This window comes from Hippoglossus stenolepis, chromosome 6 (assembly GCF_022539355.2).
Source record: "Hippoglossus stenolepis isolate QCI-W04-F060 chromosome 6, HSTE1.2, whole genome shotgun sequence".
Classification (NCBI taxonomy): domain Eukaryota; kingdom Metazoa; phylum Chordata; class Actinopteri; order Pleuronectiformes; family Pleuronectidae; genus Hippoglossus; species Hippoglossus stenolepis.
This window is the reverse complement of record NC_061488.1, coordinates 18318206-18342713: the sequence shown is the minus strand read 5'-3', so window position 1 is coordinate 18342713 and position 24508 is coordinate 18318206. Positions and strand designations below refer to the sequence as shown.

Below are 24508 nucleotides of genomic sequence, written 5' to 3'. Positions count from 1 at the left end.
GTGTGATATAAGTTCAGTAATTTGAATCGTTATTGACCCTAGAAGGATGTTCTGAAAATTGTAATAGTCTTTGATAGTAAAACCACTGATGCTCTTTACTGTCACTTTATGTAAACTCAGCATTGGTGTCCATGTCAGGATCCTGTAGCAATAACAGTGATCTGACTGGACAGTAGTTGGGATGTTGACAGGTTGTAATCAGATAACCACGAAAAAACCTGATGGTAATTCTTCATTTCTTAAACCTAAAATAGATTGAATAGATTAAACAATGGATTTGGATGAAGTGTTCGTTACAAGTAATCAAAAGATTAACTTTTTTCAGATATGCAATAAACATTAATCTGACCAGAGGAAGCTTTATCATACAAGCAGCTGAAAAGACACATTTTGGTTATTTCAAAGTAATGCAATGAAGAGAGTTAAAGACAGAATACTTGGCCAATTCATCGGTGCAAATATTAGTATTTTGTAAAATGGAAGTTCAGGGACTGTATTTTGATGGAAAACTGTACAGTATATTGGATTTGAGACCCAAGGACCTCTGCACACACAGGATTCATTCTTCATAAAAGGAGATGTGCCGTTTTGGTGGAAGATTTTCATAACCTACTACTACGTTACAAACCTACATAACCAACTGTTTGATGGCAAAGAACTAAGGATGATTTATATTTATCTTACAGCGGGTGTTCGACATGGGAGAAAGATGGATGGCCTACAGTGTCCACAGGAAGATCCTGGATGAAGGGGCTGTGGATGATATGGCAGGAAAGTTTGAGTCAAAAACACAGACTCTGTCTGAGAAAGTCAAAAAGTCAATGAGGTAAAGCTCCTTACATCCAATTTACTGTGCATCTCAACTCTCTCTTTCTCTGTAATCATGTTGAATCATCATTTGTACTATTTAGATTGAAGGGGTTGCTCAGAGTGATCTTCGTTGTAAATATCATAAATAACAGTTTTCTCCTGTTTATGTCAGGGAGGCAGGTAATTTCATTTTTCTTTTGTGATTAAGGTCAGCGAGTGAACTCTGATGTATTTGCTTCTGTTTGTGGTTTTGGTTATACTCACCCTGATTCATCTTCTAACCTGATTGATACATGAATTAATTCTGTTTGGACTGCTAACAGTTGTGCTACTGTTCGAACACAGATTAACTGGCTGATCGAAAGCACTCTCCTCACCCAGGCTGCCCCTGAAATCCTGTCCATTAGTATCACAGACATAATCAACAAGGGACTGGGACACTCTTGGCAGAGTCCAACACCCACCGGACATGTGTTTGCCAAGCATATGGACACAGCTCTCATCTTGTTTATACTAGGACTGGATGGCCAGCAGTAACCCACACAGGGTGCCCTGGGGGACATGTTCATACACAAGTCATTCCACAGAACAAATGTAGACTGGATGGTCATATACCCCTATGCCCCTATGACCCCTATGACCCCTTCAGCACTCCAACCAGGGTAAAAAGCTGGTCCTCTGTTCCACGCCAGGACGGCCCGAAATATTTAGTTGGAGAAATGCATAATTTACTCAAATGCTGACTTCAATGGTTTGAGCTTAACTGAAAACAAACTGACAAATCGAGAGGATAAACGATCGCTGAATTACTGTTTTGGTAGATAAAGAACATGAACAGACTATCAATCCATAACCCAAAGACATATTTTTCTCTTCTTTTGCTCCGTCTGTCACTCTGACATGAAAAATCAGGTGTTCTGCTCCCCGCCTGAAGAGCTTCCTGCTGCATAGCATTCCTCTCTTATCGTGGCTGCCTCGCTACCCCATCAGAGAATATGCCATTGGTGACCTGATCTCTGGAATCAATGTGGGGATCATGCAGCTACCGTTTGGTGAGGTTTAGAAGTTAGAGATACAGTGAGGAGGTGGAGGGATGGAAGAGACAAAGGAAGCAATGTTGTGCTCTGCAGAGTTTGCATTGCTGTATGTCCCCACTACATTACTCTATTATACAATACCTTCTGAATTGTAACTCTTCCCTGGAATGTAATACATATGTATTCTGTGTTTTCCCTGTAGGTATGGCCTTTGCCTTGCTGGCATCTGTTCCTCCAATCTTTGGCCTTTACTCGTGCTTCTACCCCGTCCTTATTTACTTTATCTTTGGCACATCCAAGCACCTCTCAATAGGTTTGTATTGCTGCATCTGCACAAGTGGGAATACATTTAGTGTCAAACGTGCTGATAAAACAACATAGAGCAGGCTTAATAACTGAAATAATATTTTTTGGGGCCTTTCTACAAGGTAATGGTATGGTAAACATATATTTATATTCTTCACCTAAAGCTCAAGACATTTAGGATGTTATGTTTTCTGGTTCCTTTTAAGGTTATTCAATTTGTTCTCAGAGAACCTTCATATTGATGTATGGAATGCATTAGTAATTATTTTGTACTGCCCTAGAGACTTAGGCAAGAATCAAAGGCATTGTTCTAAGCTTACTACCTTCCTTCCTCTCCAATACAACTTTCTTGGTCATTCTGGAAAGACTTTCTCATGGAGGCTGAGCAGTAAGATTCTCCAATAATTGGAGCACACCCTCCTGGCCCCTTTTTTTTCAAATTGGGAACGGTCTGCCACTCTACATGACCAAGCAAAGCAAGCCCATAAGGATTCCCTCACCACTGGTGTCCACCAGCAGGTACTTGGGTTGCTGCCTCAATCAGCACTAATGACTTTGTGAGCATGACACATGCTTATACAAACACAATCCTGGGTACTCTGTGCTGCTGTTCAGTACATAGTCACACACAACATCCATACCTCTCTTCTCTCAGAGGAAAATTCAAAAATAGCTGGGTATTTGTGAGTATCCTAACTCCCGCCTGATGCTTATTGTTGTATACTCACTCTATTATTTGGTACTACAACTAATAATGAGTAAACGTGAGACCAGGGAGAATTGCTCGTGAGCATGTATTAAGTTTTCACTCAGGACGGAGGATTACAACAATGTATACAAGTAACACAAGGGGGTATCTCAAAAGGGACAAACTTAGGCTGTCAATACACAACACCTATCACTCTGGGCAACTCTGGAAAAAGAGAGAGTTCACCCCTATGGGAGTTTGGTTCTTTGCATAGAGGTGAGGCCAGCTATGTTTAGCTAATATTGCCGACATCACTCACTGCCAGAGAGGTTACATTCCACATCCCAAGAACTAGGATGTGTCCCCCTTTGCCAAGCCTGCACAGCACAGCACCCAACCCCAATGCTTATCCCATGGGCAGTGGGGCCATATGATGGCAGCTCCATGTTGATCATTCGAGTTGAGCCTGAATAGGCCCAGGTCTAGCTCCAGGAAGGCGCCCCATTTTCCCTATTCTGGATTAGGTCCCACAGCACTCACATGCATGATTCACCATTGTTAGTCGCGGGGGTCAAGGGAAATGTCTCTTAAAATATTAATTTTGTCTCTGTCTTCCTTCCTCAGGAGCATATGCAGTGGTGGGTGTGATGATAGGAGGAGTGGCAGATCGACTAATCCTAAACTCAGACTTTATGATATGGGACAATGTGACCAACTCCAGCATAGTTGACACCATGTCTCGGGATGCAGCGAGGATCCAGGTGGCTGCAGCTGTCACCTTCCTATCTGGAGTATTTCAGGTAAATATTAGACACTAAGTTATATTCAGTAATTTACGGCAATCGGGTCTGTAGTTGTTAAGATACCTTGTTTATTTAGACAGTTTATGTGTTTAAAAGCATGAGGGGGAGCATGCTATAATTTCTGATCTTTTATTTCCCTATGAGTCTTTAGGTTCTCAGGCTAAAAGGTCACTGGCTCACTAGTGACAGTGAAAAGTAAGAAACTCAGAGGTGTCAAATATAAATTTGACTTTCTTTGGGTGTTCAGCTTCATGTAAACAGCCACTGTGTTTCAATCTCTGTTGCGTATGTGCTTTAGATTTTGTTCGGTCTGGCCCAGTTTGGTTTCCTGGTGACGTACCTGTCTGAGCCTCTGGTCCGAGGTTACACTACTGGAACTGCTTTTCACATCATTGTTTCCCAGCTCAAATACACCTTTGGCATCAACCACGTGAGACACAGTGGACCACTGTCATTGATATATGTAAGAAAGATGCAACCACAGACATTAACATGTTGCAAATTATGACTGTAAGAGTAAGATAAACACTTGGAAAAACGTCTCATCATATACGATTTTCCATGCCGTGTTAGTTAATTTACTTCAATGCTATTCCAAAGCATTTTCGATCATTTGGATATTAACAATTGTCCAAGTCCTTTGAGATTTCTACATGTAAGAGAAGAGTAATGTAACTGCTCATGAAATTGTTTCTAGCGTACTGAAAATTATAATACTTTTTGTGTTTGCTTTATCAAAAACTTCTTGTTCCCCCTGAATGAAAGGCACACAGAGGGGGTATGAATTTGTTGTCAAGTTTTTTTCTGTCATTCCTCCTCCATTACAAGTAGTGGCAAGTAGCCAATGATTCTGCTCTTTCTCTCTCTCCAGACGTTAGTAGAGGTGTCTTATCTCATTCTACAAACAAACATTGGTACTTTGGTGGTTAGTATTGTCACCATTGTCTGCCTTGTCGTCGCTAAGGAGCTCAATGCATGCTTGAGTAAAAAACTACCTGTTCCTATACCTGTGGAGCTGCTTGCTGTGAGTATCCAGGGATAAGTACACGCACTCATAATTAACTTAAAATATATTTAGTTCCTTACACAGATACACACGCACACACACACACTCATGTATCTCTTATTTGCCTCTCCAGGTGATTATTGGTACAGTCGTCTCCTGGCAAGTGAACTTGGAGGAGAAATATGGAGTGGATGTGGTGGGACTCATTCCCTTAGGGTGAGAAATATAACATAAAACAACCGACAGCAAATATACAGGAATCCGTGTGTTTGTGAAACAAGAAATATTTGCATTGGACAATCTATTCTTTCATACCAGACTCCGGGCACCGGTTTTCCCAGATGTCTCTCTGTTTGGTCAGGTGATAGGGGACGCCTTTGCTGTGTCTGTGGTTGGCTACGGCATGGTCATCTCAATAGCACAAATTTTCGCCCTGAAATATGGATACAAGGTGGACAGCAACCAGGTAGGGAGATGAAAGATGGATACAGTGATGAACTGTAAAATTAGTGCACTGTACATAAATAGTGTATTTTTCGTGGTTTAGGAACTAATCGCCCTGGGTCTGAGTAACTCTTTCGGAGGAATTTTCCAGTGTTTGTCCGTCAGCTGCTCCATGTCTCGAACTGCGATTCAGGAGAGCACAGGAGGGAAATCTCAGGTTGGTGTGAATCGTTTTCCTGTTGAAAAAGCCTTTCGCAAGATTGCAGAGATGTACTCTTACCTTTCCGAGGAGGGAGGTAAAAATACAGGTACAGAGAGATGAGAAGAGAGAAGAGAGTCACTGTGTAAAAATGTGTAGGTCTGCTTTGAGAGCCCCCCCCCCTGCTGAGTGCCACAAACCTGGACCATCACAAAGATCATCCGGAGTGGAGACTGGTGATAATTACCATTACTCAGAAGAGTGTCATCATTGAAAAAACACCTTGATTGATTGATATTTGCTCACGTTGTAGAATTCCTCCAATAGGAGAGGAGACGAGAGACTTTAATAATGGTTCCCTGATTTGTCTTATAATCATGTACCAGTTCATACTTTACCTCACTCTGACAACTCTCTCTCATGATTTTGATTCATTGTTCCTCTCTTCTCTCTCTCGTCATCACAGGTTGCTGGAGCACTATCAGCAATAGTTTCCCTTTTTATCGTGCTTTGGATTGGGGCTCTCTTTAAAGATCTGCCTAAGGTACGTTTATATTGTGTGTGTGTGTGTGTGTGTGTGTGTGTGTGTGTGTGTGTGTGTGTGTGTGTGTGTGTGTGTGTGTGTGTGTGTGTGTGTGTGTGTGTGTGTGTGTGTGTGTGTGTGTGTGTGTGTGTGCGCACAATCATAAGGTCAAATACTATAAGAAGCTAAATTGAACACATAAAACTACTAGGAACTACATGCAAGGTTTATTTCAGAAACTAACTAACTAACTAACTTTCCATCATGTTACAGGAATCCACACTGGAGTTCTCCTTATGAACTGTTTTCTGTTTGACTTTGTAGGCAGTGCTGGCTGCCATCATCTATGTCACCCTCCAAAACATGTTGAAGCAATTCCTGGACATCCCTGTACTGTGGAGAAAAAACAAATTAGATGCAGTGAGTGTTCCTCAAAGTAAACAGCGACATGGATGATGTTTTGAAAAGATATTCAGTATTAAAGAACATTTTGGTATCTAGTTGCATTTTATTTCCACTACGTTAACGACTCGATGTAGTTCTGCTATATTACTCATCCCTCTCTCCCTGTTTTCCCCCAGGTAATCTGGGTGGCCACCTTCATCTTCACCTTGTTGTTGAACCCTGACCTGGGACTAGCTGCGCCATCGGCTTCTCCATGCTCACCGTCATCTTCAGGACACAGATGTAGGAACACACAGCCCCCCCACTATGAAACACTATCAATGACAACATTCAGACCACGTGTCTCACTGAACGTTCATCTATCAAACACCACACCCAACAATTAACTAACCGTCACTTTTTAGACCACACCAAAACACAAAGTGTTTAATCAAAGTAACAGGTCTTTGTTTTGTGTGTTTTCCAGACCTAAGTATTCCCTGCTGGGGCAGGTCCCAGGCACTGACATTTACAGGCCACTGGAGGAGTACAGTCAGGTATGACACAAGGTCTTTACCTCATTTACTTCTCATGGCCAGAATGTACAGAGAACATTTGAATTATGAATTCAGAGTTACTTGTAACAGTTAGTAACATCTGTGGGCTGTTTGAGGTGAGCAACTTCTGCCTCAGTTTCAGAGGCAAGAGTCCTGTACCACTCTGTCTACTCACACCGCTCTGCGCTCTGCTCCTCAGCCAAAGCTTGACCTCACTCCCCGTGTGTGTGTTGGCATGAAGCCAAATTTAGTCTTAAAAGCTAAATAAGTTGTTTTCAGCAAATTTCTAAAATAGACAAGAGAAGCAAAGTAAAACTTCACTGTCTAATGTTACTATTGGTCAGCAGCTTCTGAGTTTTAAATGGGAAATGACTTTATTTTGTAATAACACACCCGGGATACATCATTGTATTCAAATAAGGAATATATTAGAAGTACAATACATTGTTGAACAATTAATAAGACGATACAACAGCAATGGGTCATTTCTATCCAATCTGTAGTTAAGAAAACTACATCTCTGTAACTACAACTCCCATTTAGCCCAATTCAAAGGTAAAAGTGATTTGTAAGCACTTTGCTCTATACATGAATAACTATCACAAATAACCTCAGCATGTTAACTTTTATTGTGCTTTGAACAGGTTAGCGTTAGGATTTTAGCATTTAGCTCATGGCTGTAGACAAGCCTGAATATAGCATTATGCCAAGCTGCGTGGACGAGTGCTACTTTCCTCTCAGTTCATTTCACTTTGTATGTTGTGTTAACATGAACATCTGTTGGTGGAATTGAATTTGCTTGTTGAATTTATTATCTCCTTAACTTAATGATTTCAGGTGAGGCAGGTGCCAGGGATTTTGATCTTCCGTTCCTCTGCTACACTCTACTTTGCTAATGCTGAGATGTATCAAGATGCCCTGGGAAAGAAGGTGAGTTCACGCACACACACACACACACACACGCACACGGACAGTTCCTCCTCACAATTTCCATCCAATTAATTCCTCTCTTACAAACATAATTTCTGATACTAATTTGTCCACAATTCACTCATTATGACCATAACAGACGTTGTTATGCAATTTCCAGGCAGATATTTCATTCATGAAACAAAACCCCGGAAAATAAATGATGAAAACCAGATCACCTGTCGATGACTTATGATGACAATTTTCCTGGAATTTCCATTTCTTTGTTGCTCTAGGTGTTTTCATACTTAATATGAAAAGTAGTTTAAGGCAATAACGACTTGTAAGTGAAGATTAGGTTTGAGTCACGTATGTAAATAGTATTGGCTGTGATGAGGGAAGTTGAAGAGGGAGGGGCGGGGGCCTGTAAGGATTTTTAATCAAGAATTGAGTGATTTCTTTTTTATGTCTTGCTAAAGAGGTACTTATCAAGCCAGATGCCAAAATGTCAGGTGGTTGAGCACATGCTCCTGCCTGCTGGTGGTTATACAAGCCTGACATCACTTGCTCAGTTGAAGGGATTAAGTCATTATAACTTTGTGTGTTGAGTGTGACTCTACAGTATTAACTTCAGTAATAAACTTCCTCTGAATAAACTTTGCTGTTTACCCTCACATGATCTAACACATCAGGGATTCACATAACTTTGTACACGTTCTCTCCTCTCGCCTCAAAAAATGTTGTAATACAGAATAACTGAGACTAACCTCAAAAATGTATCATGACTCCTGTTTCTTACACAAAGCCATTTTTTTTTTATTTATAACTGTTTGCTCGTTCCTCCAAATCATATGTTTGCATGAATGCAGACGTTAACACCTGTTAGTTAGTGTTAGCCCTCATCTTGACCAACCAGAAAGTTATTTGTTACTCCGGGAGATAAAATATTAAAAGTTGCCTGATGTGAACTTTGTCCTGATTGTCCTTTGCTGTTTCTATTAGTCTGACATTGATATTGCCAAGATCCTGTCAGCAAAGAAGAAACTCAAGGCCAAAAGGAAGAGGATTGAGAAGGAAAATGCCAAGAGAGCCAAGAAGAACGGAGTAAACATGGTGAGAACGACTAGATGTAGTTCATTAATTAAAATGCATGTTTATATTTCTTTTACATTAGAAGATTGGACCCAACTCCCAGTGTAACTGTCTTTTTACACAAATGTGTTAACTCCTGGTCCTACAAAGACCTTCATTGTCTAAATGTTGCCTCTCACGTGAGTCATGTGTTGTGTCATGTCTCCTCCTGTTCAGGGGCCAGAGCACAAGGACATTGCTGTCATTAAATTGGATGTTAAGCCTGAGCCGTCATACCCACAAGCCATCGTTCTTGACCTCAGCCCCGTCAACTTCCTGGATACTGTGGGAATCAAGGCGCTACAAAACGTAAGAACATGGAAAGAATAATCAGTTTAGTCACTTTGACACGTTAACAATTAACTTTTTTGTATGTATTCCATCATTTGTCTTATAAACAAACATTTGTATTTATCTATTATTCAGACAATAATGTATAGGTTAATATAAGAAAATTCAGCATTTTCCATCTTAAATTGATCCAAACACTGCATTTAAAGAAATGTTTGGAACAAAAAGGTAGACAGTTTACAGCATTAGAAAATTGACTGATTCAAGAGTTTAAGGTCTTATCTGATTGTCATCACTGTATAAACGTTTAACCATTTTTTTAACATGGTTTTTCTCTTGCAACTACAAATGATACTTCATTTATCCCTATGTCCCTCTCCTTATCATTTAGCTCCTGTGCCTTTCAGATACAATACATTTAATCATCAGACTAGTTAAAGGAACCTTTTCTCTGTGTTTTTGCTACAGATCCAAAGAGACTATGGAGAAATTGGTATCGAGGTGGTTCTTGCTGGCTGCCAAAGTAAGTCCATCTAGATTTAGGCAAGTAGTGACTGGGGTTAAGGTTAGGGTAAGTCTCCAGGAAATCAATGTAAGTCAATATAATCCTCTGAAGTCACAGAGACACAACTATAAATCAGCACTCAACAAAACTTGAGATATCTGATATTGTTACTTCATTGTTCCACAGGATCTTTGTTTTTGTTTTTGTTGTTGTTGTTGTTGTTGTTGTTGTTGTTGTTGTTGTTGTTACACGGGATCAAAGCACAAAGCACGTCTCTTTCAGAAAGTAGAATCCATGTCCACCAATTACATGTGGAGGATCCTGTCACACAACACAACAGTCTTCCCCTTTATGAAGAACCATTGTGTTGCTCTGCAGTAATGGCAAAGCATTTACCCCCCATGTGCACCCATGTGCAAATGTCCTTTGATGCTATTTGCACCTTTAATTTGGTTTTATCATTCCATCTTCATATGCTGACATGCCCATTGTCTCTTTCTATCATCCCACCACTTTTCATACACAACTCTATCTTTGTTCTTTCATTATTCTCTCTCTTTCTGTCTCTTTCCAGCTGGTGTGGTGGACAACCTGCAGACTGGAGGTTTCTTCAATGACAAAATGACAAAGTCCAGTCTGTTCTCCACCATCCATGATGCTGTTTTGTTCTGTCAGTCGGCCAGAATGAAAGATGAGGTGATGGACTGTACGAGCATCAAACATACACAGAGACACACGTCGAACATCACAGTGCAGTTTGATGGAAAACAGAGAAACAACGTTTGTGGAGTGATTTTTTTCCACTCCACTTAGAAAAACAGCATAAATACTGAAGTGGACCTGAGTGACGTGAGCTTATATCATGGAAAATGTATCCTCCAGAGGCTGAATCATGTTTTAAAACCTTGTTGTATTAAGAAACAAAACTCAGCACCATGCACATTTTGCAAATTGTTTAGTGGCTATAGAACTAGGACTATTTCGTAAAATATGCTCATTATGTTTTTTGCTAATTGTAAGATTCGAAGATTTATACTGCTCCGGTATCTGTCTATTAAATATGCAACAGCGCCATCAAGGGGTGGCCAAGGGTGGTCAGGGTATTAAAGGCCACTTTATATGTGATATTTTACAGCTTGTTAGCTACCATTCATCTAAATCAATGATGGATATTTTTCACACTAAATAATGTGAAAGTAAATAACGCAAGCACAGTTTCCCTCAATGCGTAACAGAGACCAAGTGACAGTTAAGACGGTTTAGAGTGCAATCTCTCTGCCTGCTGAGATGTCCCTCGTGGGAATGAACAGACTTTATGGGTGTTTTCACACAGGATTTCCTCCCAGTGCTGCCAATGGAGATAATGAGGCAAAGAGCTTTTCTAGAATGAAGCAATGGCAGAAAACACAAAGTTAGAGATCTTTAGTTAATATGAGTGTGTAAAAGATTTGAGTTCATTGTGAAATTGTGGCGGTGTTTCCCAATATGGTGGTATATGGTCAGACACGTTTTTAGGTATCTGTTCTGCTCCTCCACATTAAACTCTCCTGACATGTCTTTTAAAACTGGGATGTCATTTCTCTTTCTCCGTCTCTCTCCCACTTTTCATCTTTCTTCTTTTGTCTGTTTCTTCAACATCTTTTTCTTGATCTTATTCTTCACAGGAGACCATGGAGACAGTGTTCTGAGTCCTGAGAGGAAAGATGGAGGACATCTGATGACAGACACTGATTTTATCGCCTGAGCTTCAGCTAACTGGGACCTCTGTCTGTCACAAGCACAGACACACAAATCTACAGATACACACACATCACATGGTCAAAGCAGTAACAGATTAATGTTCCATGCTTGACAAGGATACAAATCAAAGCAGCAACACACACACACACACACACACACACACACACACACACACACACACACACACACACACACACACACACACACACACACACACACACACACACACACACAGTCATGCAGTAAACAATACACACATACACACCTGTGATGTTTTTTTTTACAATTAAGTTATTACATTACTTTGACATTTAACTAGTAATATTCACCCATTATATTTGTGTATTAATCATTTATTTATGAAAATATGAAATTAGAAATCCAATATATATGTACTTACATTAAAAAATAAATATAATATTGCCTGATGTAATTCCGTAGTTCATTTCCTGTCTGAATACAGATTGTTTGGATGTGAAGCGTCTTCCAAGGAAGACATTTAGATTTGGTGATGCAACCACAGGAAATCTCTGAAATACCTCTGAAAAGATCTGGACTTATGAAAATGTTGCTTTAAATCTGGATGTAATGTTTTCTCCTCTCCACTCTCACTGTGACACGTTGTTTCATTCACACTCAGACTCCAGTCTGCAACTCACTCATCTGCACATGTGTTCGGTGGTGCTGTTTACATACGGAGCTGATCTATGAGAGATTTCAGTTCCTCTGCCAGATGAGGCTCATTACAAGGATCCAAGCTCAGATAATGCAACATAATGAAGTTATCACGTTATGTAGAACTGCAACATGCATCCTTCAGTTGATCTCCATTCATCAGACGCCTCTGTGGCAACTTTCAGTTCTGGAAATTGGGAACTAGGGTTAGGGTTCATGTCCAGTGCTCCACCACAATGATCTACAGCCACAACAATCCTCTGTTAAGTAAAACCAGATATAATGAGTCACTGTTAGTTTGAACTGGAACTCTCTGAGTCATACTGAGTTGCTACAAAACAGTCACACATTAGTAATGACTTGGATTAAAAGTCTGTTTAAGTCATTTGTCACAAGATGATCCTCCCATTGTCCATGAATTCACTCAAACTACAGACTCCAGTAAATTCACCAAATATATGACAGACAACATATAGTGTTTGCTCACACATGACCTGAATATGGCCACAATATGTGTCTTTACAAATGTGTTGTACCTGTTACTGTGTAACCACCACATCCTGTAGTACACTATACATCACTGCATCAAGGTGAGAAGTTGAAACCACTAGAGGTCAGTAACAATAAGACTTTCAGTATCTACAACATGAAGGTAGCTCTGATAAACCCACTGTCTACTCTGTCACCCAGCACTGTCACCCAGCACCAAATGGCGGAGAAACAAGATAAGTGACTATCTGGAGATCATAGTGAAGCATTGAGCAGCAAAACAGTTGTTCTTCTCAGGAGGTGGTTTAATGAGTTTAGTCAGGATCTCTCTGGGGCATCTTGTTCCAGGGAGCTTTGTTGTAGAGAACATTGAGCTGGACTTACTGAGTGAAAGATGTGGCCTTTCAAAGATCACCTTTTTAGGCCTTGACTACAGTGCCACCATCTGGCTGATTGGGGTCAGATTTCTCGGAAGCGCATGCATATAATTTCCATGAAATAATCCAGATTGTTCATTTGAAGAACTGCTTTCTCCCAATCACAAACTAGTAGACAACACGTGATGGAATATTGTACACAAGACAATGCAGTTAATAATTATCATACCCTGAGTAGACCTGACTGGTTCATAATCAAGTGTTCTGAGAAAAAATTAACTTTTAATATTAGACCTTTTTTTCTCCTGTGTGATCAGTTTGGCTTATGAGCCGTTGAAAAGGGTTTTAAGGGCTCATAAACCAGAAGGGAGCAGACATAAGTATGTGTGTTCGGTCTTAATAATCCTAGTTTTGTGAGGACCAATGTTAGATGTTCTCATCGTTAGATAACAGGTTGGGGTCAGCATGGGTGCTCTCATGTACAGAAACACCACAGAGTGTGTCACCTTTCATTCCCTGTATGTAGAATAACATGTCTGTGTGATGTGCATTCACAGTTTTGTGTATTTTCAGCCACAGGGTAATGCAATAGTTTTTCTTTTCGGATTATGAAAATAATTTCAAGTATTGAGCGTTGGTTGAAGTTGAGAGTTTGTACAACTTAGCTTACTCATACTCATAATGTATTGTGTACGCATGTGTGTGTATGTGCTCATGCTCTGAAATGCTCAATTAGCGATGTCAAGGCAGAGTGTGTCTGTGCCTAATTCCACAGACACTCCCTTCTCTCTCTAAGCAGTACCAAAGGTCAGGTTATAGATAAAGGACCAACCAACAGTGCATCGTAGTGTCTACGCTCAGGGACTTTCATATCTAACTCAGATTCACCAGGGTGTGTGTGTGTGTGTGTGTGTGTGTGTGTGTCCGTCCAGTATGTAGCTGTGTCAGATGGAGTGTGAGACAGCATGTTCACCTGTGTGTGTGTGTGTGTGCAGCATGTTCACCTGTGCCACACCTTAGATGTCACACACCGTAGATCAGAGTGAATGTGTCTGTGATGATTCACTGTCTGCTGATTCAGATTTAAATGTAATTGCCAGATGAGGTGCACACCTCTATCCCTAGGTTGCGTGTGTGTGTGTGTGTGTGTGTGAGAGAGAGAGAGAGAGAGAGAGAGAAGGTGGGGGTCAGAACTCAGAAAGGGGCCAACTGCAGGTATCCATTAATATTTTAATATTTTAGTCTTGTCTCATGTTGCCTTTTGTCGAGCACCCATCTCACCCCCTGTCACTCGCAGCAGAGAGAAAGGAGGAAGAGGGAGGGGGAGACTGAAAAGTGAAGGGGAAGAGGGGAGGAGAAATGATGGGTAAAATGAGGTAGCAGGGGAGAGGAAGGAAGAGAGAAAGGAAAACAATGAGCACACTTAGCATCTTTTGTTCCGAGGGAGGGAAAGGAAGGGAGGTGGAGAACACGGGAGCCAAAGTACCTGGGTGACCATCACTATCGTTTACAGGGCGAAGAGAGGGTGAGAGAAAAGGGAGGTGGGGGAGTAAAGGCACCCGCTGCACTGACAATGTTAGATGGGTCACAGAAGAGAAAGTGGGGAAGACGAGAGAGACGGACAGAGAGGAGGGACATAAAGAAGTGAATAACTTAGGAAATACTAGGCAGAAAAATGGAGTAAAGGACTGATTAATGAGCGAAGGAGTTTCAGATGAGATGCTTTTATAAAACCAGGATGCATGTCTGTTATTAATGCAGTTTATTAATAGAAGACTGTTCCCTCATTAGAGTCGGTCTGAATTAATCATCTTCATACTTCAAACATCATGTGGAGAAGTGACTTGTGGAAACCAGCCTGAGAAACCATCCGTATCTGTGTGTGTGCTGGTAGCAAAAAATCCTCTGCATCGTTCTGACGACTCCTGCAGGAGGAGAGACAGTTTACATCCATCAAAAAGGTACATTCACACTCTATTTCCAACATTATCCTCACAATGTACCATCAACTGCTTATTTACTGTCCCTCACTGTAACTTGACATGCTAGCCTTGAATAACCTTGGTCCTTCAGATTAATCCTATCTTTCAGTCTTCATCAATGTGTCCCATGCAAGGACAGGGCAGTGGCCTTTCCTCATTTCCCATTTAGAACTCAAAGGTTGCATTTGACACTGAACTGGAAAAAAATGTAACACCATAGAGATTCAAAAGAGAATGTCAAGAGACAAGGGGAGACTCCAGAAATATAATGATCAGAGTCCGAAGGAGGGACATGCCAATTACTATATCCCTCATATTATATTCCAGGCGGATTAAAATGCAAACTGTAAACTTGCTTTATACGAATCCTGATAACATCCGTTTTGAAAAAGTCTTACAGATGCTCTGCTCTCAGGCTTCCGTGAGGGAGATGTCACGAGAACGGCTGCCTCTCATTGATTCATCTGGGAGTAAAACAGCAGGTGATTCAGCCAGGAGCCTTTAAAGTCTGTTTTTACAGAGTTTATTCTGCTGAGGGGTTAGTGATGCATGTTGGAGATACGTCATCATCAGTAAATGGGTGTTATACAGTAGAAGTATAAAATGTTTTAAAACCAAATCTTTTCTGAAGAGATGTGAGAGTAAACATAAGATACTGTGATACTATAATCATGTAGTATGATACAACATGATTCTACAATTAGGAGCCATACAAACAAATACAATTATTTATCAAGTAAAAATAAGCAAAACTCAATTTCAGGCACAGCTCCATGTCTGAGTATTATTCCTGATTGGTTTGAAGACTATGTCCATTTGACAGATATAAATAAAGACGACCGTCAATAAGTGAAAACATTTTTAAAATTCCCTTTTAGTGTACGATAGAAAATTCATAATCAAAGTATTAGGTGAGTTATTTAAAGTTATCATATTTTATATTATAGGATTGAAACACAGCATTGATATTGTAACACATTACTTCTGTTCAAAAAGAAATTCCGGTGTTTGTTTATTCTAACTGTAGTAATTACTGAGGAAAAACCTTAATTCCAGCTGGTAAAAAGATTAAATGTCCTGCTCAAGAAAAACAGACCTTTTCATATGGGAAGTTAAGTTAAGTTGTAGCATTTATCAATGTTTTTTTTAACCAACTTAACTAACATAATATCATTTTTTACCTTATGCTCTTTTCATTCTTTTCCTGCCTCAGCCAAAGTACCACACTCCTCTTCAGCTTTCCAGCGCCCCCACCAGGCCAATCACCCGAAACGTGCTCGGCAACAGACCTCCACCTCCTGCTCTCATCCTCACCCAGGACCTTCTTCCCTCCTCCTGTCAGATACAACCATGGCACCTTGGGGGGGCCTGATTCTCTCCGAATCCTCCTTTACCTCAATCCCACCACCCACTCCTCTGCAACCACCCCCTCCCCCTCCTGCTCCTCAGCCCACGCCGTGCACCCCTTATCGTGGGAGACAGAATGAAGAAGATGAAGAAGATTCATGTTCAAGCTTTAGCTCCGAGGTTACATCTCCTCCTCTGCCAGTCCTTCAGGGCAATGCAGGTATAACTGGGACCAGGAGGTGTCCCACGACCCATCATTCCACCACATTTCATGGAAATCCTTCAGTTGATTTTGTGTAAACGTGCTTACAAACAAACAAACAAACAAACAAACCATAACTGAGGGAATATAGATTTCTGTAGCAATTTGCTGCTGTACTTTAATTGGCACTCCCTACCTGAAACTTCCACTCTCTTACATTTCTGTCCCTGTGTGTCTCTGCAGGTGTAGGAGGTCGAGGGTTGCGGGCGAGGCGGAGGGTGTTGCCCCAGCGCCGGGTGCCTCGTCCTCCTCGCCTCCCACCACTGCGTCCAGTCACCAATCTCAGCTTCTCCCGGAGCTTCACCTTCTCTTTCTTCGAGCTGCCACTGCACCAGTCGCCTCGCTGCCGGGCCGAACGCATCAGAAACCTCATGCTGCTTTTGAGACAGATACACTACTGAAGAACCACAGCCGCACAGACTGTGTATTCTATAATAACCATTCTACAATGATAATGTACAAATTCTATACATACTCATAGGACAGGGGCATTTGTTCTCAGATATATTATTTTAATTTATCAGTGGTAGTTAGTGGTAACGTGTTAATCTCACTGTCAGAGTACCTGTGGTGCAGTGAGTGAAGTTTAATTATTATTAATGATTTGAATCCTTAGATTAATGTGTATTTTGTGTTTTTAATGTGATGAAATTACATGATTTATTTTAATATAATGTAAACAATGTTTAGAGTTGAATCAAAGTCACTCTAAAGTTGTGACCAGGTTATTTTTCAATTCAAGAGAGTAAAGATCAAAGAGATGTTTGTAAATTTGTGGAACAAAATGCATAAAGAAGTGTTAGGGTTAGATTGTGGAACCATACAAATGTACATTTACCTTCTACACACACACGTATGTGAAGTTGCTGCTGTTTAACCGGACGTGGCTGACCTGAATCTCAAAACTCTGGCTGGTTGAACGAGTTTTTTTTTGTTGATGAAGTTTCTGTAGGAGGACAATATTTTTCATGAAGGATCTGCAACCACAGCTTCTCTTTTTTTTTTATTAATCCTGCCTTTCTTGAGGTCACATATTTCTTATTGTGGTGAGAGACGATACGTCAAAGGGCAGTTAACAGGGCCACACATTTATTTTGAGTTTTTAATAAGACAGTTGCTGTATGTTGTGTTCAGGCACTTTTGTAGTTTTGTGCTGTTGTGTTTAGTTCTTATGTCTTTTCACATCAGGTTTTCAATTAATTTCCCATTGTCTCAGTTGGAATGACTTTCAATAACTATTCATTGTGCGAAATGAAAACCATTAAAAATACATTAATGCAGGGAAAACATTTCTCCGTCTCATTTCCTCTCTTTCTTTGTCACTCTTTATTTCCTCTGTCACACACACACATGCACTGCATGTTCAGACCATGAGGCTTTGAAAGCTGAGCTGTGATAACTGAGGCATTCAGAGGCATCAACCATAGGGGGGGAGTGAAGGGTGAAGGGGAGGAGAAAGGGGGCTCTAATCTCTGTTCAAGGCTGTTCTGCACCTTCCCTAACTCACGTGTGGCTCTGTGTGACTGTGTGTGTGTGTGTGTGTGTGTGTGTGTGTGTGTGTGTGTGTGTGTGTGTGTGTGTGTGTGTGTGTGTGTGCGTGTGTGTGAGGCAATGGTTTCATTCACATGTGAACTCTTTGTACTCATGCGGCTTCCTGCTGATACAGAGGTCACCCCAGAGGTTAGAACTATTTTTCTTCCCAGTCACCTAACTTCAGAAACGCTTTTTACACAAACAGTGTTGAGAGAAGCACAGTTGAACGTGATCTCTGATACTAATCAGATTAAAATGGTCGCTCTCAGCGGGCAGAGTCCTTCACATTTTTGGAGAAGGTGAAGTCACAGTGTAGGTCAGTCAAATGGTTTAGTCTGTGTCCTTGAAGAATGTGTTTGTGTAAACAGTTTCTAGTGCTAACAGATGCTTAGACCCTTTATCTGAAGCTCTATGGCCATGTGTGTGTGTGTGTGTGTGTGTTTTTCAAAACCAAACCTGTATTTGTCTATCTCATTTAGATTTTTTTAAATATGATTTTAAATATGAGACCAGGTAGAAACAATTTAATAAATGAATTAAATGAAAAATGAAATAAAAGAAAGTTCTACTATTATTATTATTATTATTATTATTATTATTACTATTATTATTTTGAAGTTATTGTATGATTCAGTGCCCCACGGTAAAATATAATGTGATCACCAAATGCTCTTGATTCTAACACTAGCAATGTTGAAGAGAGTCAGGTTGAAGTGAACGACTCACCTTCCTCTGTGGCCTCATACAGTTATGCACACACACGTACGCACATGCATGCACGCACACAAACACACACACAAACACACTCACAAACACACACACAAACACACTCACATGCATGCACGCACAAACATATGTGCACAATCACCATCATCATCATTATCATTATTCAAGCTAGCAGCACAGAAGCCTATAGGTTGTTACTATAGTAACACCTGGTCACAAGCAGAATCAGCTTCCCTCCAATCAGAGACCCCCCCTCTCACCTCACTCCATTCCTTCAGCTGCTGTGGGAGGTGTTGGGTAATGTCGCTGACGTTCACGTTGACCTTTAACCTGCACCAGAGTCTGTCAGTGGCCATCGTCCTCTCTCTGCTCGCCCTCATCTACAGCACACAACAGTCAGTCATCATTTTACAGCTGTGATCGGCATTTATACTACTACTGCATCTGTTGGCTTTGATTTTACATATAGTTTCATGGATTATCACATAGTGGTGACTTGCTGAACTGACATTAAACAAATCCACATATACTTCCTTAAATTATCCGCCAATCATAAGACTTCTGTATTTGATGATGCTATCTATCTATCTATCTATCTATCTATCTATCTATCTATATTTGTGTAAAAATATATAATTTACCCATATAGCCTTCAAATATGTATTCCTGAAAAAGAGAGTGAACAATGCAATTAATATTTAAGACAGGTAGCAATAAATTGTTTATGATTTGACAGACTCAAAGTGGCAGGTAATCTGTATGCCCCTCAGATTACACAACAACCTCTTCATCACTTATCTACAGTATAAATTGGTTGTTTTGCTGCACAAAAGAGGACGAGGACATTGTCCTTGCAGGTGTGTTTCTTTACAACAGTAGCTTAACTGTAACATATGGATTAATTCATGTTGTGTATAATCCTAGTGATGTTTTCACTAAATACTTTATATTTACATCTGGAGCGGGTCCTCTCTACGGAGGCCGCCATGTTATTTACAGTCGTCTAAACAGGACAAACTAAACACCTTCGAGTTTTTATGACAACTGAAGGCTACCACAGGATCTCTTTCATGTTTGGAAATTCTACACACTAAACCTTTAATCTTAATCAAATAAATGAACACCTCTTGCCAACTGGCACAACAACTATATGTCCTAAAGAGATAATCAAGGGGAAATTGGAGTATGAATGTTGTTCTTAGTGTTCTATGATTATGATTGGGTTTTAAATGTGTGGATTTGTCTTGTCTTCATTTATTTGCCCATCAGCTCATGTCTTCTCCTTTATTCACACAAGTTTAAAGTTTTGTATTTCTTTTTTTTTTAATTATTAGTATTTCTTTCCCTCCTCTCACCAGTTACTGAGGCAGACTCTCATTAACGTTGCCCCCCCATCTCTCCGGTCTTTCAACTCGTCCTCATCTTTCAGCTGCTCCACTGTTGTTTTGGGTCGTGTTGCTGGTACAGACTGTTACAGAGACGTGGGACTCTACACCGAGGTAAACCCAATCTGTCTCACAACTGTCACAACAACCCGCTTTTTGAAAAGCCCTCAAGCTGTTTGATGAAAGTTTGGTGTTGTTGAATAAAGTTATGGCTTCATTTACTAATAAGGTAATTATGAACAACACACACGACTTGTGCTGCCTCTGCTTGTGTTCATTGTGCTTGGCATTTCTTTGGTCTGGTTTGGGAGAGGAACATGGTGTAAATGAAAACATTTGTAAAACAATCGGAGGGTGCATGCGATTCATTTTCAGATGAGACAGCTGAGAATATGAAGGAATGTTTATGCAGTAATTTGAGTTCATGAACTCAAACAGTTTGATTGCAGTTCTCGTCCGACTGCTTGATTCACCTTTGATTGAGCAGGGGAGATCAGATCCAGGGTGGGCTGCATGCAACAACCAGGGACTGTCAGCTGCTGGTTGTATTCAAGTATCTGTTGTTGTTGTTGTTCCCCCTCCCTACTGCAGTTACCACACTTAGGCCAGACATGATCCTGATGTCCATGTCAACCACGCTGTGGTGTTACTTGAGCTGACTGTCCCTTGGGAAGACCGAATGGAGGAAGTCCAGGAAAGTAAACAAGCAAAGTATGCTGACCTGGTAGCTGAGTGCCAGAGGAACGATTAGAAAGCTCGCTGTGAGTAGGTGGGAGTGGGATGTAGGGGCTTTGCAGGCCAGACTCTACATCAGATTCTTCAGCTCCTCCATAATTTTGGACTGCAAAGAAGGAGAGCCTTAAGAAACACCTTGGAAGCCGCAGAGAGTTCCTCCTGCAGGCTCTGGTTGAAGAAGGGGTTTTAGTGGTGTACTCTCCCAACCAGGAGACAAGTCGGGGGTCATCATCCCCTGCTGGGAATCCTCTGTGAGGGTGTTACAACCTGAAACACCTGATGACGATGTGTCCAGGTTGCACCTCCAGGTGTATCATAGAACCATGTCATATCCACAAAATGAACACAGTGTCTGGAAGTGAACAGTTCTGAGGGTGGAACTGGTTCCTCATCTGACCTGCAGCAAAAAAAGGAAAACTCTTATTCCCCAAAATGCATCAATCATTAAGCAGTTGCTGACTTTGTTATACCTCTGAAGTTGAATCCATCTGTCATAGTGCATTAAAACACCACATCAAAACAAATACCAAAAATAAATCCTTGGCTGAAACCAATCTGTTGGTCCTATTTTTACCTGCCAAATTACGGTGAAGTTCTACAGTCTCCTTCCTCCACCCGCGGAATACACATAAATAAACATGCATTTTCCATAAAAGCTAAAGTCAGACATTCCGCTGTGATTGAATTCTGAGAGGCTGCTCAGAGGAATGTGGAGTTTCTGGCACGACTTCACCTACTTCCAGGGTGCACGGAGAGGAAAAGAGGTCAAGACTCGAGCAGCACTTTCAGCATGTAAAACAACTTTACTGTTAGACTTATGCTTTTTGGCTCGCAGCCTCTATCAAGGACATCAAGTTGCTCAGAACATTTTATTCCATCTAACCTCAGGTCTCGAGAACCGACACAAATATACTAATGTTGAAGGAAAGATAACAGGATTATTTTAGAGGCTGTTTGAATTTTCTAAATGATTAGGAAATGAGCCTTAATGCTTCCTTTCTTATCACCTTATCAAGGAGAAAATGCCATCCGGCAATTCTTGTTGGCAGCAATACTTAAAGTGATGCAACCATCTTCATCAAGAAGTCTGCTTTTGGATCGCAGCCACATACTACTATACTAAAGTGGGTGGAAAGGTAACAGGAAGTCAAACACTAGGACCCAGGCAAAGGGGCGGAGTCTATAAAAGGGGGCAGGAAGATCACCTGGGCCTTTTTTTTTTCTGTTTTGAGTGAGAGCACCTGAGACCTTTGTTTGGTAGGATGCATTTTTTCTATATAAAGTGTTTTAAAAGCCAGACTTAAATAATGAAAAATGTTTACATTACAAAAGGTTTGCAATGTTTTCTTTATAAATGTGCTTCTGTTTCTTTAGTTTTTAAATAGACACCATGAGAGGAGCCAACTACTGTTTTTCATGGTCTTATTAAATTCTGACTTTAACTAATCATTGAATGGTGATTTTTTTCTGTATATGTGCTTGTTGGTCTTTCTGCTGTGCTGGGATGACTGAGTGTCGAGTAGCCATCTTGCATGTGTGTTTTGGTTTGTGTGTTTAAGTCACCGTAACTCTCTGTGAATAATCAAATATCAGTGTTGCAGAACACTTTTGAATTGTTTTACCTTGTTTTGTGTGTAGTGATGGTTTATTCAATCTTTTTATACCCTTCACTTTCTGATGGTGCGGTCTGGTCCCACACTGCTTAATTTAGTTGTTTTTTCATTTGATACAAAATCTGATTTTTGTTATTTGTGTAATTTGCCTCAATCTCTGCTCTAGTGCGCCTTGCATTTAGACCTGTTGTGCCACTTAGTTGAATGGAGATGAGCTGTTTTTTTCATGCATTGTGAAATAAAATCTGTATATTTTGGTGCAGCTATCTCTGATTCCAGTTTATTCAAGCCTTTGATCATTGGAAATCACACTAATAACAGAAAATTCTCACATGCTAATATGTTGGTATGGGAATGGAAAAAAAATAGGACAGTGGCCAAACACGACAGAAAATGTATGCAGTGGAATATCCAAAGACAAAAAGTTTGTCTGTCTGATTTAATGTTGTAATGTTTGGTAATTGAGTGACCAGTTAGTCGAGGTTGACTCTGCTGATGCTTTACTGGCTGCTGGAGATAAATCACTGACTTTACATGAGTCCTGATGATCTGAGCTGACAACACGCTGTGGACGAGCATATCTAAATTACCATCAGTGTGAAACACTAATGAATCGTCCACAGCTTGTCCTGTGTATGCAAGTGAAACACATGCCGATTGTAACTGGATCGCAGCATCTTATCATATATACAGTATAAATAAAGCGTGTGTCAAAGTGTTGGATCATGTCACTCTGGGAAAGTTTCAGTTGTTTCACGTGATAAAAGAATGTCAAAACCGTAGTGTTTGTTAGAAATATAGTTGGAAACGAGAATGAAATCACAAGAATGTAAATGGTCTGTATCTATATAAAGCTTTTCTAGTCTTGATGACCATTCAAAGCGCTTTACACTACACTTTGCCATTCACCCATTCACACACATTCATACAGTGAATCTATTAGCAGCACTTTTTTGCTCTATGATGGGCAATTCGGGGTTCAGCATCTTGCCCAAGGACACTTCGGCATGCAGATGGTGAAGACTGGGGATCGAACTGCCGACCTTGCAGACGACCGCTCTACCCCTCAGCCACAGCCGCCCCTAAATATGTGTACATAGGCTTTTGCATTGTGTCATTGTGTAAACTAACACCAAATAAAACACTAAAATCTCCAGTGAAGGTCAGTCTTTTATATACTGAACCACTCTGATCGATGTAACTGTCACGCAGCCAAAACACACTGAAAGAAATCTGCCGCTGAAACCCACCATCTGTCCCATAGCAAAACATCAAACTGTCTCCAAAGGCAAACGGCCTGGGCTCCGAGCATCGGTGACTTCCTGTCAACAACTCTGTTCCCTCCACTTGATTCTCTCTCTACACTGCACAGCTCCTGTTTACATTTTGTCAAGTATCTACAATGCTTTAGTGATGCTGTTTGCGGTTACTTTGTTTATAGAAATTACTCCACGTGAATTCCTTCTCTATATACTTTCTTTTCTGTATTTTTTGATCCTACACCATAGAAGCAGTTACTGAAACAGTCTCTAGTGTAACTCAAGTTAGTGCTCATCTGGTTCTTTGTATGTTCTAAGTGAGTAAAACAACCAACGTTTAAAGGTATCCACTGTTTGTCATAGTTCTAAAAACCATGACAGCGTTAAGCAAGTATTATAATAAAAGAAATTCATGAAAAAATGTCAGCTGAAATACAAAACTATGGCATAATACAACTTATAACAAAATGGAAAGTGCATGTTTATTTTAGAAAAGGGGCTGAAAGTTTGGTGGTTTGGGAAAAAGACAAATCTTTTTATGATGTGCGTGAGAATCAACAACATGAAATCAGAGATGGAAAGAAATGTAAAACTTGGCACATAAACTTCCCTCCAGCTCTGTCTGTTCTTAGGATTTTCTTTCTCTGATGAGACATACACTTGCCTGTTGGAACAACTTACTGCTGTGAGCTGTTCTTTTTAAAAACGACTGCAACAACTTGGCTCTTCTAAAGACCGACAGAGCCAAGTACGGAAAGTCCACTGTAAATAGTATCAGCATCACAACCATCT

The 24508-nt window shown here is 40.5% G+C and overlaps 1 protein-coding gene across 1 annotated transcript; it reads left to right on the top strand.

Moving 5' to 3' along the window:
• The first annotated feature begins 698 nt into the window (after window positions 1–698).
• Window positions 699–16866, top strand: LOC118110649 (solute carrier family 26 member 6-like). Its single transcript, XM_047340168.1, is given in 21 exon segments — window positions 699–826; window positions 1723–1862; window positions 2050–2160; window positions 3466–3641; window positions 3943–4107; window positions 4516–4668; window positions 4784–4866; window positions 4969–5116; window positions 5198–5311; window positions 5760–5837; window positions 6141–6236; window positions 6398–6458; window positions 6461–6503; window positions 6688–6757; window positions 7595–7687; window positions 8669–8779; window positions 8975–9106; window positions 9557–9611; window positions 10168–10299; window positions 16070–16423; window positions 16649–16866. Coding segments are annotated over 21 exon segments (2661 nt in total).
• The last annotated feature ends 7642 nt before the right edge of the window (window positions 16867–24508 follow it).